Source organism: Ixodes scapularis, unplaced genomic scaffold, assembly GCF_016920785.2.
Source record: "Ixodes scapularis isolate PalLabHiFi unplaced genomic scaffold, ASM1692078v2 PGA_scaffold7__128_contigs__length_106722199, whole genome shotgun sequence".
NCBI classification, from domain to species: domain Eukaryota; kingdom Metazoa; phylum Arthropoda; class Arachnida; order Ixodida; family Ixodidae; genus Ixodes; species Ixodes scapularis.
This window is the reverse complement of record NW_024609882.1, coordinates 828812-843053: the sequence shown is the minus strand read 5'-3', so window position 1 is coordinate 843053 and position 14242 is coordinate 828812. Positions and strand designations below refer to the sequence as shown.

General features: G+C 42.6%; 2 protein-coding genes across 2 annotated transcripts in view; one reads left to right on the top strand and one right to left on the bottom strand.

Annotated features, from left to right (window-relative positions):
• The window catches only part of LOC8027348 (transcription termination factor 2), a 61463-nt gene that overhangs the window by 39462 nt on the left and 7759 nt on the right, over window positions 1-14242 (bottom strand). The window lies entirely within an intron of this gene.
• Window positions 672-7132, top strand: LOC121833281 (gastrula zinc finger protein XlCGF49.1-like). Its single transcript, XM_042286421.1, has one exon. It carries the CDS (start codon window positions 6313-6315, stop codon window positions 6832-6834), a length of 522 nt encoding a protein of 173 aa, XP_042142355.1. The 5' UTR covers window positions 672-6312; the 3' UTR covers window positions 6835-7132.

Below are 14242 nucleotides of genomic sequence, written 5' to 3'. Positions count from 1 at the left end.
AATGGTACTTCTATACACTTTTGTGTATAGAAGTAACATTTGGCAAGTTGCTTTTTTCTTTGCTACCGTTGTAACCTGTAGACATTGCGAACACAGTGACACATTAATAAATTCACAATTTTTATTTGCAGGTCAGTCTCTCTTGCATTGTCTTGGACCAAATGCAGAGAATCCGCACATTGCTACGTAGAACGGAACGCCCACCAATCAAGCCAACTTCCGGCTGCTCTGATTCTTCGCATAGATTGTTTAATCACATAGATACGACATACTTGCATCATATCGGATGTTGCCATGCTCTGGCCAGTTGTGTCCAATTTATTGTCTGTTTTTCCAATCCCAAATAGCCGACCCACCTGATGCAATCCACTAATGTCACATCTCTGTAAACAAAACCAGTGTGGTGCAGTAGCCCTCTAAAGGACTTCCCTTAAATGACTTCCTCTAAAGAACATCCTTTTAAAAAACATATGCAAAGGAAAAACATTTTTTTTAAACAACTTGGATGAAAAATGATGTCATAAAATGAATTCACTTTGAAACAAAAATTGTTTTTAGATGTATAGGGTACCCCAAGTCACCAGGTTCAATCTAAAATGATCTGTAAATATCGACACTCTATGTAACGACCTAAACATTTTGTCAAAAGTGTATTTCACAGATCGTTTTTTTTTTTCTTTTTTGTAAAATTACAAAGCATAGGTTTCTTTTTGTAAAAAATACGGCCAGAAAACTTTGCCAGGGTCAACGGCGGGCGGCGATGCAGCCAACCAAGTCGAGTTACGGGGCGCGTTTGGCATGTGTATTGATAGATGGCGTTGGGAGCAGCGTCGGAAGGTGTAGCCGACCAGTGAAAGAAAGCAGACGACACGCAGATGAAATTTGTTGGCTGCAAAAGAGAAGTCGTTATGCAAACACATTTTTTAAACTTTTTGTTTTTATTGTTTTGCATTTACTTTTTAACCAAAAGGTACATTACAGAAAGATTATGTTCATTTTAATAAACAATGGTGGTCGCGAGCAGTCTTGATAAGGAGGTAGCACCATCTATCAATACAAGCGCCAAACGTGCCCCGCAACACGACTTAGTCGTCTGCGTCACCGCCTGCCATTGACCCTAGCAAGTTTCTTGGCCCAATACTTTACAGAAAGGGAGCTACGCTTTCTAATATTAAAAGAAAAAACCGACCTGTGAAATACACCTTTGACGAAAAGCTTAGGTTGCTACGTGTAGGCGTCGACTTTTACGGTCCATTTTAAGTCGAGCCTGGTGACTTGGGACACCCTACATATTTACGGCGCGATACTAATTTGCAGTTGGCGCCTGCAGGAGCCCATGGAAAAGTGACTACTAGAGTCACATGACTGGCCAGTATAGTCACGTGGTGCTTGCGCTCTTTCAGGAGCTCCCAATGGGTTCTAAATTTAATTATTAATCTTCATTTTAGGTGCAAAAAAAAATCAATAAGTAACTTTTAGAGCACATAGGAAGCTCCCAAAAGTGCAAGCACCTTTGCGCCAATCAAAAATGGGATGGCGGCGGCGTGCCAGGGTGTTCCCTTCCGATACTGTTGGTAAGTAATGATATTAATAATTACTTTTTTGCAAAATTTTTTTTTTTATTTGTTTAATTAAATAAGATTTGTGAAGATTTTTTTTTAACAGTATATTAAATTACTTTTTTTACATATAAAGAAAAAAAAATGCGATCAGATGGCAGCGGCGACGGGGGTTCTGGGGACTTCAGCGGTGGCGCTGAACGGCTCCGTCGTAACTTGCGGTGGTGGCGGCGCGCAGGTCTACCACGTGACTAGTGGTCAGTCGCGTGACTGCTATAGCCACTTTTCTACGGGTTCCCGCGGGCACCAACTACAAATTGTTTCGCACCATAAGTGTAGCTCTAAATCTTTTTTTTGTTGTTGTAAGTTTATTTTATGACATTTTTTTTCCATATATGCAGTTCAGAATTTTTTCTTTGCATGTTTTAAGAATGTTTTTTAAAGGAGTGCATCTTTTTTTTAGCAACCTCAGATAGGGACCTGTCATGAATTATATTGAGGGGTACATCCATGCCGGCCCAGTCTTTTAACAGGAAATGTGCTGACTTGTTTTGCATTGCCTCTAGTTATAATGTTTTTGTTTTATTTTTTCATTTTCTGTTGCTGTGTACAAAATTGTTCCACCATAATATCTTGAGAGATAGCCCACCTAAATCGACAGCAAATCGGATAAAAACTAGAGATGGGCTAACTTTCGGCGAGCCATAAAAAGAAAAGGGTTAAAAAAATGCTAATTTTAGATTTTGTGACCCTCAAAACTTGTGGTCCCTGGAAGGGGCAGTGAACGAAAAACTGTCCTTCCCAGTCATTACTGTTCGCTTGTTTCCTGCCGTTGTTAAGTAACACTGTTTTTGCCGAGGTCACCCTTGCCCAGGTCCCCTCTAATCACAAGAAGTGGCCTATCTTTCGGTGCTTCAGGAAAAATAGCTAATCATGCCGAAGATAGGAATGCGCTATCTTTTGGGGGTGGGGCATCTCTCGGAATATTATGGTATATATTCAGTGATGATGCCATTTGTTCTGTTCATGCTTTCCCGGCTTTACCCCTTTGGGGTTTAAATGTTTCGTTTCTTGCACTGTTAGATATTCTCAAACACCACCAGTGTCTTGGTTAGCTGAAGTTGGCTTTAAATCTGGACTGTGCTGTGTGCTGTACCATTGCATTGAGATCTGCCACGCTTGTCTATTCAGCCTCTTCTAACCTTGTGGTAAAAATCGGGCCATTTTTTCGAAGAAAATCTAGGGAACATACAGGTTAGGGAGGACTTCCTCACTGTAGGCCAATTTTTTTTCATGACCAGTTCTTTGCAACCATCCCTCTTTCCACCAATGTAACAGCATTAGGACTGAGTGTGGTCAAGGCATGAAAAATTACAACTGCTCTCTCCTTCAAACCAGTCTGCCACACTAGATTCAGTCCACTATTGCAGTGTTCATGTGAATGAAACCAGTTTGAGACTGCTGTGTTAAAATCGTTGTTTTCTTTTAGCCTAGTGGCCTGTAGCTCTCAACACATGATTCAGCTATATGTTTTTAGTAGTGTATAACATGTTGCTATGAGGCTGCAACCACTATTTCAATGCCAGCTCACTTGTTGGGTGATGGGAGAATGGAGGTAGAAACTGTAGATTTCGAGTATTCATCAAGCATGAAATGGGAAAGTTAGCTAAATGTTTCAAAGTCTGTAGGCAGTGAATGTCTGAGTTTTATTTAGTTTTAGTAGGGAGAAGGCATTGCACACTTAAAGGGGCACTTACAGGTCAAAGTCATATTTTTTTTTATTATTTGAAACAATTGAAAACAATGCCTGGACATTACCCTCAAAATTCAAAACTTTGGAACTCATTTGAATAGGGTCAGCTGAACACTTACAAACTTGGGAACTCAGTATTTATGAAGTAAAAAAATACAATTCCCAAAAGCCGAGTTTGAAGTTCCCATGTCGTCCGCGCCACTGCAGTGATGTCAAAGATTGAGTTGTCCTGCAACTCACGTTTCTCTCACGGCTCCGAACCGACCCGACCCGGAGAGTCATGTTCGCCCGTGTCTCGCTATCAACTGCTCTTCTGCTTGCCAGACGCTTATCGCTGTGAGCAGACGAAGCTTCACTTCAGAGTTTGCAGTTCATTTAGGGCCCTCTCAGCAATCTCAAATTTTCTGAAACAGTGTGAGGTCGAAGAGAGCGCACAGTGGACTTTTGTGAGTAATGCGAGGTGCCACATTGCACCAGTTGGCTGTTGCACAGCCGAAATTACTGTACACAGACACCAAACCGTTTGACGATTTCCTTTTCGAAGTCCGAGAGGTCGTTGGGTGTTACATGTGTCGTGCATTGCCAGGTTTTCCGAGGGAGGATAAAAAGCCAGGAGGCGACATCAAACATCATTCCGGACTCTGATTTTCGGTATATCAAAAAGAAGGGCCGTAATGCATTCGCAATTGCGTTAAAAAATATGTTTCACGAATGCCATAGTTAAATATTACAGAAATTTCGCTTACAAAGCTACTAAATTTCATAATCTATTATGTCAGAAATAAAAAGATGCGAGGGGGTGAGAAGAGAGAGAGAAGTGCGACAAAGATAAAAAGGGGTGCGCGCGCGTGGGGAAATTTTTTTTCGCATTGTGGTATCTCTACAGCTTGCATAGTTTTAGACAACAAATAGAATATGACCTTTGGCGTGTCAGTGCCCCTTTAAAGCATTCTACGTATTGAATCTGCTGTCGTTAAAGGGGCTATGCGACAATATTAACTTCAAAAGAATTTGCAGTTTTAACTTTTTAAATTGTTTATCTTACCAAAAGGAACCGAGAAACCGCCTTATTCTTTTGAAATATTGTGATTCCATTGCATAATAGCTAAGAAAAAAACGGGAATATTTCGCGATTCGCAGCCGTGCGGTGGTTGCCACGGGAACTAAGGCGACATGTGCAATGGGTATAATGTAATAGGTTGGCAATATGTGCCATTATGTGCTCAATCTAATGCCATATTTGATAAATATTGTCGTTTCAACATGAGTAAATATGTCAAAAACTTCATGTCATCGCCAAAGTTGTACTATATTCAGTTTTGGTGGCGCCATCTGCGCGAGGTGAAACTATTCCTCCCTTGAGCCTCACCTCCTTGTGCTATTACGTCAATCAAACTTCCTTACAAAAAGGCAAGCTCTTTGCTCTCCCCCTCCCCACATCGCTCAGAGTCTCAGACCAATTTTCAAGGTCGCCATGTGAATAACAAGCCTGCGCACGCTGAAGGCTTTGAAAGAGATTCCAACCAAATACTCTCTATCTCCATTGCGCGTCACTACACACCTGACTTGGAAGAAGGTGTGAAGAGTTGAGGGTAGTTTGGAGGCATTCAGAATGTCAATTGCTTAACTTTTTTTTTCTAAAGAACACATGCGCACAGGCAAATTTACTTTTCCATTCTTTAAATCATACATGACAGGGAGCAACTACCACAATAATTTACCGAAGTCCTAACATTGTTGCACGGCCCCTTAAGGGGGACATGGACCTAAATTTCAAATGTTTTGGGGGAAATTCATTTTTCAATTTTTGAGGTTTTCGGTTTTAGAAACAAATTATACACTCGTACACTAAATTTGATAACCATCTGCCAAATAGCTTAGTTGATATAAATTATTTTCTACCCATTGTAAGGCAGTAACAAAGCCAAGGAGTTCAATGTCTGAATGCATTTTTCTCAGTTCCCCTTCTCACTGTAAATTTCACATGAAGGAATCTTTTGTTTGAAGGTAAAAGTATCCCTATACCACAATTAAGATGTTTCTGAACTGAAATTTCCTGGGGAATCGGGCTATCTACTTTATTTTGTTTCAAGTTAAAGTCCTCATTGAGAAAAAACTTTTAAAAAATTGACATAAGACAGATATGCGTCTCATATATTGACGTAATAACTGTTCTTGAAATATTTACATTTGAGTTATAAAAACTAGATAGTTCGAAGTCTCACATCGCCCACTTTATATTCAAGCAGTCAAAGTGGTGCCTAATAGCTTCATTTGCATATCATGGATTTCTTAACGAAGAGTGACACATCTTGATATGTAGGTATATTAAATAGTCCAAGAGAGCTGAAAGTTTGCACAATACACATGCACCCGATGTTAAATCTCCCCTGAAAATTTCGTTCCGATCACAAGAGTAGTTCAGAAATTAAATCTCTAACCAGTGTGACACCTTAAAGAGAAGCTGAACTTGCACAAACACATTTTTTAGGTGCCTGGATTGGCTACGTACACAGAAAATGTACTTTTTCTGAAAAAAATTTAATGCAATATTTATGTTGCTAGACATCTTTGGAGTTCCTAACAATTCAGAAACTTGGTTTGCTTTCGAGACGTTGGCCCTAAAACAAAAGCATGTTTCGGAATTGCTCTTAACTCAGAATGAGTCTAATGGCAAAAATATTGTGCTAAGTTTTTTTTGAAAAAGTCTGTTTTGTGACGTGTCCTATCCAAGCACTAAAAGGACATTATTTTTTGGGGAGTGTGACGTCCATTAAAGTGAGTGACCACCTCCCTCCACACCAGTGTTGATGATTAGGTACACGTTGGTGCTTGAGCTGCTGTTCTTTGTAAAAGAAAAGCCTGTTAAATACAATTTGGCTTGTTTCCCTCGCAGGGCCTGTCCCGAGAGCCAGTAAAGTCGAAGAAGAGGCCCCTGGCCGTGAAGACGCTGAGGGCACACACTCTTCTGCGGACGACTTGTTCGCCGTGTGGCAGCAGATGGTGCCCCCGCATCGAAAGAAGTATGAGTGCCGGTTTTGCCCTCTCTCCTTCTCTGAGAGGATAGGCATTAGGAGGCATGAAAGGACGCACACGGGCGAAAAGCCCTTTAGCTGCACCGTTTGCCACAAAGTATTTGCACAGAAGGGTAACCTCCAGTCTCACGAGAGGATTCACACGGGTGAAAAGCCGTTCAGGTGCCAGACTTGCCCGAAGGTGTTTGCACACCAAAGTACCCTGCAGTCTCACGTAAGGATCCATACGGGGGAAAGGCCGTTCAGGTGCCAGACTTGCCAAATGGTGTTTGCGAATAGCGGGGACTTGGTGCGTCACAGAAAAGTCCACACGGACGACAAACCGTACAGGTGCGGAACTTGTGGGGCCGCGTTTCAGCGGCGGTTCCAGTTGACGTGTCACGAGGGACTTCACGGTGGAGACCCGCCATTTCGTTGCAAGCTGTGTGGAGAAAAGTTTGTGCAGAAATCTTTTTTAAATGCCCATCAGAAGGAGCATCATCCGTGAGGGACATCCATTGTATAGTAAAGGGTGGTGGAGCTTGACGTGTTTGTACAGTGTCGTTTTACCCTTTTATTCGAGACTATCTTGGATAGACCACCTGTTTAGCGATCGCTTATTCATGAATCGTCTATGAACTACCAATACTCGCCGCCATTTAACACTTCGGGTGTCAGGACTGCAAAGTGAACCACCACTAATAGAGAACCCTTCAGTCTCCATTGCAACAAGCATATAGACCCTTTCAGGCGACATTTCAAGGGCTCCGCCATCTTGACGTCACGTGACCCTGCCGCCATAGCCGCCCTTCAGTTTCTCGCCGTTCCTCCGCGTTGTGTGCTGCACCGGCCACTACCGGAACTTTGTTTTCGCGTTCTTTTACGGTCCGCGTTGAAATCGTGTGTTTTCTTTATGTCTTTTCGATATTTTGGGCTTTCATTTAATCCTTTGATATCTATATTTCAACATAGCTCTTGTATTTTCTTATTTATAAAATGGAATCGGACAGTGAATGGATCGACGATACAGGATTATGGCTTCAGAGACCATGTAAGTTAATCTCATTCTAGCGTTTTTCTCGCTAATAAAGGGCAGTCAACACCACTGCGACATAAGCAAATTTCAACTGACGCAGTAAGGCAATCCAGTCGTGCTTCTTGCTGCATGTGCGCGCTCGTTTCCGTAAAGCCGACCCGTATGTAAGCGATTTTGCATGTGACGAGATGACCGACAGCGACAACGACGAGAGTCAGCGACGAAGATTTCTCTCCGTTGCCTGTTGCATAGCTCGGTTTTTTGGGTTTCTAGAAAACGTCGCTCACCGTCTTGGTCGCTTTCTCCCGTCGCTTGCATGCGGTTTGCCTCGTCGCGCGACTGCTCGAGCGACAGCGAAGCGGGTCACCGTCGCTTGCATGCGGTTTATACTTAATATCGAGGCGCCAATGGTTCAATGCTGTGTGCATGCAAATTAACTGAGTATAAACCGCATGTAAGCGATTTGGCAAGCGACCAGATAAGTGACGGCGACCCACTTCGCTGTCGCTCAGTCGCGCGACGATGCAAACCGCATGGAAGCGACGGAGCAAGCGACCAAGATGGTGAGCGACGTTTTCTAGAAATCCCAAAACCGAGCGATGCGACGGGCGACGGTGAGAAATCTCTGTCGCTCGTCTCGTCGCACGCTAAATCGCTTACATGCGGGTCGGCTCTACGGAAACGAGCATGCGCATGCAGCGAGAAGCACGACTGTGATAGCCTTATTGCGTCAGTTGCAATTTACGTATGTCGAAATAGTCTTGACTGCCCTTTATTAGCGACAAAAACATAAAAATGGGATGAACTTGGTCATTGAAGCCTCATAATCTTGTATCGTCGACCCATTCGCTGTCCGATTCCATTCCACAAATAAGAAAATACAAGAGCTATGTTGAAATATAAATATCAAATGATTAAATGAATGTCCTAAATATCGAAAAGACCGAAAGAAAATACAAGATTTCAACGCGGAACGTAAAAGAACACGAAAACGAAGCTCCGGTGGTGGCCTGTGCAGCACACAACGCGGAGCAACGGCGAGAAACTGTAGGTCACCTATGGCGGCTCGAAAAGCGCGCGAAGGGCGCGCCGACTGGTGGCAGCTCAAGTAACTGACTCGCTGAAAGCGTCTATACCATATTTTCTGGTATATAAATCACACCTGTGGATTAGTCGCGCTGCACTAGAAAAACAGCTGTTTTCATTAAAGCTTTGCTATATAGGCCGCACCTTTATACCAGTTGCACCTATATATTTGCATGACCGGCACGGCAAAGATTAATTGGAAAGACTGCATATGTGTGTTATGATTGCAGTATATGTGCTAGCGAGAGAAAGTTTCAATATTCTCGAATTGAACAAGAATTATAACTCCTCTGGCAAATTTTCATAGTTAAAGCTCATGGGTTTAGAAAATATTCCATATAAGTTGCATCATTGTATAAAATGCACCGATTAAAATTTTTTAAAAGCAAAAAGCGATTCGCACTAGGTAGTACGGTAGGTGAATTTTTGTCTTGCCATGCCTTAGAGTGCTTTACTTTCCACCATTCCTGAAACTTCAAGTTTAACACATTTTGTGACACTGTACTCAAGCAGCTAGGCACCTGCTGAAGCAAATGTAGAGCATGAAATAAAACCAGAACTTTCCATAAAATATTTTGAAACCAGATATTTCTGTGCAGCATGTAGTCTTCGACCAGTTCTCTCCACAATTCCTTCAGCATAATGTCATTCAAGTAACTATACTATTTGATTATCTGAACTAAGCTCTGGCACTTAAAATTCATTCACCAATGTAAATGATTCTCCCCCTAAGTATGCTTAATGTGCACTTGTGTTGTATTTCTTGCATTGGGTTGTTTTTCTTTTTCATAACTTTTTGTATGTTAATGTAATGCTTTGTGTTAATGTTTTGCATGCCACACAGCAGATCAGCAGAGGTCTGTGTTCATGAAAAACAGCAAGTAATTATTGTCTTTGTATTCCTTGTTGATCTTTAATTTGTGGCATAAACCTCCTCCCGGCACAGGAATGTGCTAAGACAATTTATGAACTATGACAAGCAAACAATTATACTTGTTTGTAGGCGTATCGTTACCCCGTTTTACACATTGCAGGGAAATACTTTGTGTTTTGTAACTTAACTACTAAACTCTGAACATATGGGTTTTATCAAGACCATACATTTCAGTATGCATCGATTACCATCACAAACATGTCGTTCAGCCCTGTCAAACAAAATATTTGTCATGCTCGTTTCATTCGCAGCTGTTCTAAAACATGGCTCCACCTGGCCGTAGCCAAATCCCTGTTAACTCAAAGTTTTGAGCTGCCGAAACTAAGTTTTTTTGTAACATGTACAGTTGTGTTTATTTCTGTTGACGTTACCGTGGTCTTTTTTTATATACTATATATATATATATATATATTCTTACGTAACCCAGCACACTCCTGTGTAATGCCTTTGGACCTGAATACAACCCTGCATTTGTCCAATTTTACCCTGTCCCTGTGTTGTTTTTTTTTAATTGGAACACCATGCATTATTTAGTTAAAGTCTATACATTTTGAAAAACAGCGCGAATACCACACGGACAAGAAGGAGGAACACACAGGACGAGGCGCTGTGTTCTTCCTTCTTGTCCGTGTGGTATTCGCGCTGTTTTTCAAAATGAATTCATACCAACTCGCCCAACTTTCCATTCTAGTAAAGTCTATACATTGCTGCAACCAAATACTACAGCATCAGTATTTTCTTTCCCATTGTGATAGTTCTTTTTCAAAAGAGACGAGCCACTCCCACAACCAGGTTGTGCACAGGAGGCAGCGTGCCAGCCGTCTAGATTGCAGCATGGTAAATGGGGTACTGCATGGTCACGACTCCAGGACGTTGTCTTTTGGTGTTGAAAAAGGTCAAGGGCACATCACGGTTGGAGGGTTTCGTTTGCCGATTCCTGCAGATTTTTGTTGTGACGGGAGGTGCGGTCCTCTTTGGTCTGGATCAAGAAACGACAACGACGGACTGGAGCATTTGAGGCGGTCCACTTTTTTTTCACGAGACTTTCATCGCACCATCACGTCTTAGATGGGGAGTTTGAACAAGGACCTAGGAGTTCACAGCACAAAGGCACCACTGTGCCGTCCCAACTAATGTTGGTTTGTCTATTCTCACTGACGTCAGCTTATCCCTACTAAGGTCAGTTGTAGGTCGGGGCCCATCCCTGACTAACAACTCACGAGGTAGAAGACTAGTGTGTGCAAATGCACCCACTTTTTTGCACAAACTCGTGTCCCGAAGCGGTTCCACAACTAGCGCTTGAGAGAACTATACGGCGAGCAAGTGTTGTAAAATCCGTCTTTGGCACATCAGAATGTGAAGAGTGGCACGTCAATCAAAGGGCAACATAGATAATGCGTAGATAAGGCACGCTCACGCAGCAGCCTTGCTCGTGTCATTATAGGCTGAGGTCATGATAAACAAACTCACGTGGGCACATTTGGTGGTAAACAAACAGAAGGTGTGCGAGGTGCACACCAACTTGCACGCCATGTATGAAGCTCAAGTCAGTCATTCTATCCCATGGAGACGCATGTGCCGGTGCCTTTTCCGTGACAGTTTCGGCGAAGGAATTGTTCTGCTACTTGTTTGCCAATTCATTTTTGAAGCTCTTCTTTCTTTTTCGTTTCTTTCTTTTACATAAAGTTTAGTAACATTTATTTTACCTCATATTTATTTATAGTAATTTTTATTCCAGATTCATAGCTCTTTTGTCTTCTTCCTCGTTTGTTTCCTTCTACACCTCCCCCTTACATTTTTTTTTTTGTGCTCCTTATTCTTGCGTATTAAAACGTCAGTTGTTAGTCAGCGCCCATCCTGTCAACTTCTGCTAGTCCTCGTCTTCAGTGCTGTCTGTGTTCATAATGTTTAGCCAACTAGCCCAAAAGTTTGTTTTGATAAAGGCACCTGTTTCGGAAGCTAAAGCTAAGGCTTTTCGTGGGTACTCGGAAGGAGGTTTCGCTCGACGTGTGTTCACACGGAAGCAGGGGTGCTGTGGTCAATGAGAGAACAGTGTGACTCCATGGGAAAGGAACACGGCGTTGCGTGACGAGACGGCGGTGTCGTAATGCAATGTGGCCTAGAAAGCGAGTACAACACGAGAAAGGCCTACAGGTCGCCTTCAGGAAGCACGCGGCAGCATAGAAGCAATGATGGAGCAGAGGCATATCATAAAATACCGAGCAAGCACCCACCGTATTTGGAGGTTACCGGGGCAGGCTTCTTGGGTCCAAGAGCAAAAAAGCAGAGAAGCACATGGAGGGGGAGGCTTCACCGCTCTGCACCGTAGAGCTCACAGAAGCAGCTGACGAGGAGGAGCATCTCAGTTAGCCAGGTGGGCTCGGGATGGGTGGGCACTTGATATGTCTTTTGCCTTTTTTTTAAGCGTTTCAGAAGTAGCGTGTGGAAACTCATTGTGATATGGGCACATGCTTGATAATTTACTGTGGGCCAAGCTGGTTCCAGAAGGGAGCGCTTACTAGAATGGATTTTGGATATTATTACCTGCTCCGTGATGTGCTAAGGAGCATCGTAGTAATAATTGGTTCAGGAGTGTAGCAGACTTTGGTCGAGATTATTGTGCATTCCATGATTCCACCTAGGGCACCATGGTAACAATTTATTAGTAAGAATCAAGTAAGAGTGTTGGTGAGGTTCATATAAACACAATAGTGAACATATACATGTTTATTCTTTTGTGTGTATATAATTATGGGTAGATACCAGATTTTAGTTGAGTGAGTGAGTGATTTATTTGCACTTAAATTGGTGTGCACACGGCGGCATGTCAGGCAAAGCAGGTAGGTAAAAACCTGCGCCTGCTATCCTGCCTCCGTGTGCGTGTGGAGTTATAGTACTACCCCAGTTTTAGAAGCATTAAAATTGTGATGGCAATAATGAGAATGCCCAAAATTGCAATTGAGAGGGCCCAACATGTTACCCTAATACTCACCAAACAGTGAACTTGCATGTTTGTGAATATATTAAAAAAATAACAAGTGCACATAAAAGATAACTGAGTGCTAAGATTTTCATAAGCCAATTGTCAGGAATGTTTAATATTATTGAGTGAATGTACACTTCTAAGTTCCTCAACTAATAGGCTCTTGTGACACAGACATTTTCATGTTCTTTTTGTTGTATGTTCGTCCCTGTGTTGCACATTAATCTGAACCCTGCCGTTATTACTCGGGCTAATGAGTCACGTGGAATGCAGCATCATTTCACAAGCGCAAAGTATAGTTTAAAGGGAAACTAAAGTAAGTTCACATGTATATGCCCGAATTTCTAAGCATCTTGAATTTTTTTGTTTGTTCCAGTGCATCTGCTTATTTTTGTAGAAGTAAGCCTAATTATTTACGAAGCCATTTATACTTTTGTGATTTTAAATTAATATGTTTTGTGCACTGTATGTGGTAGTTCTTTTCCTGAGTACTGCTCGATTTGATGTAAACTCCCCTCTGAGCATAGTATAGGATGTCACAGAGAAAATTAAGTGAGTGTACACCTGTGAGCGATATGAAGGTGAGCAGCCCTCTTCTTGTTTTCGACGCTCCTGCAAGTTTTGGAACAAGCTCTGTTCCAGAAGAGGGCTAGAACGCAAAGTTTAGACCCCAAGCCACATACCATTTGAGAAGATGAGAGTTAATATAGCTTTACGGAGCCGTAAAACAGACAAGAAACCAGATAAGGTGTTCACTTTCATATTGCCGGCGGGTGTACACACCTGTAAAGCATGGTGGTAGCAAGCTTACAGAGGCTGCAAGACGCCACCAAAGGTAAAGCCGGGGGAGTCTTCCACTTCAGAGAGACACGCCCTCAACGATAACGAAAACCAAAAGACGCTATTGGACGCACTTGGGCACTCTTGGAGGTATTGCCACCCAGTCGCGAGCTCTACTACTGGCTTCACTTGGAATTTTCTCGTTGTATGTTGCCTCCTCTTATTCCTACCTCCATGCTGTAAACGTGTGCACTACCTATAAAGGTGCACTGTGCAACTGTTAGCACAAACTTGAACGCTTTTTTGCATTACACTTCGAAGGGGACTGGCGGGCATAAGAATTTACCACTTGGTTAGTATCCCATCTGAGCACTTTCCACCACTATAGTAGTTTTGATGACAGTCCTTCAATATTGAGGGAAAAACAAAAAGCCGGCGAGGGCTTGTTTGCCCAAGAGTGTTGCGGGGTGTACCCTGCAAGAATAGGGTTCCTTCTTGTTTCTTTTAGCTGTAAACTATGGCTGCATCAACTTGTGTGTGCCATGCTATTACAGAATTTCTTGTTTCTATGTTAGCGGCCACTTCACACTACGGCAGCATTCCCGTCTTGTATAAGCTGACAACGACAATGGCATTCATTTATGGGCTCTCCCTAAACCTCGCCATGCCCTAGGGCAGTGGTTCTTAACCCTTGATGTTTCTCGGACCCCTTGTTGATCGGCGGAGATAATGGACGACCCCGTTCATGGTGAGGGGAAGGGAAAGTATGGGTTAATTATGATAGTGATTTAATGAATGGATGGGCTAGTGTGAAGTAAACTTCTTTCATTTACACACACATGAGAAAACTCCCAAAAATTGGAACGTTTTGGGAGAGCTTTCTCCCAAAACGGAACGAAGACCAGCAATAAAAGCCAACTTTTATTGCCGATCTTGACTTGTGAGGCAGCTAGGGCTTCACAAACCCCTGGAATGCCTTTGTGGACCCCCATTCGAGAACCACTGCCCTAGGGAACTGAAGAACGTGGACTGCTTGAAAGAAGCAATTTTCTGAAATGGCTAGTGCTATCCGATACTAATCGAACACAACAGTGTTG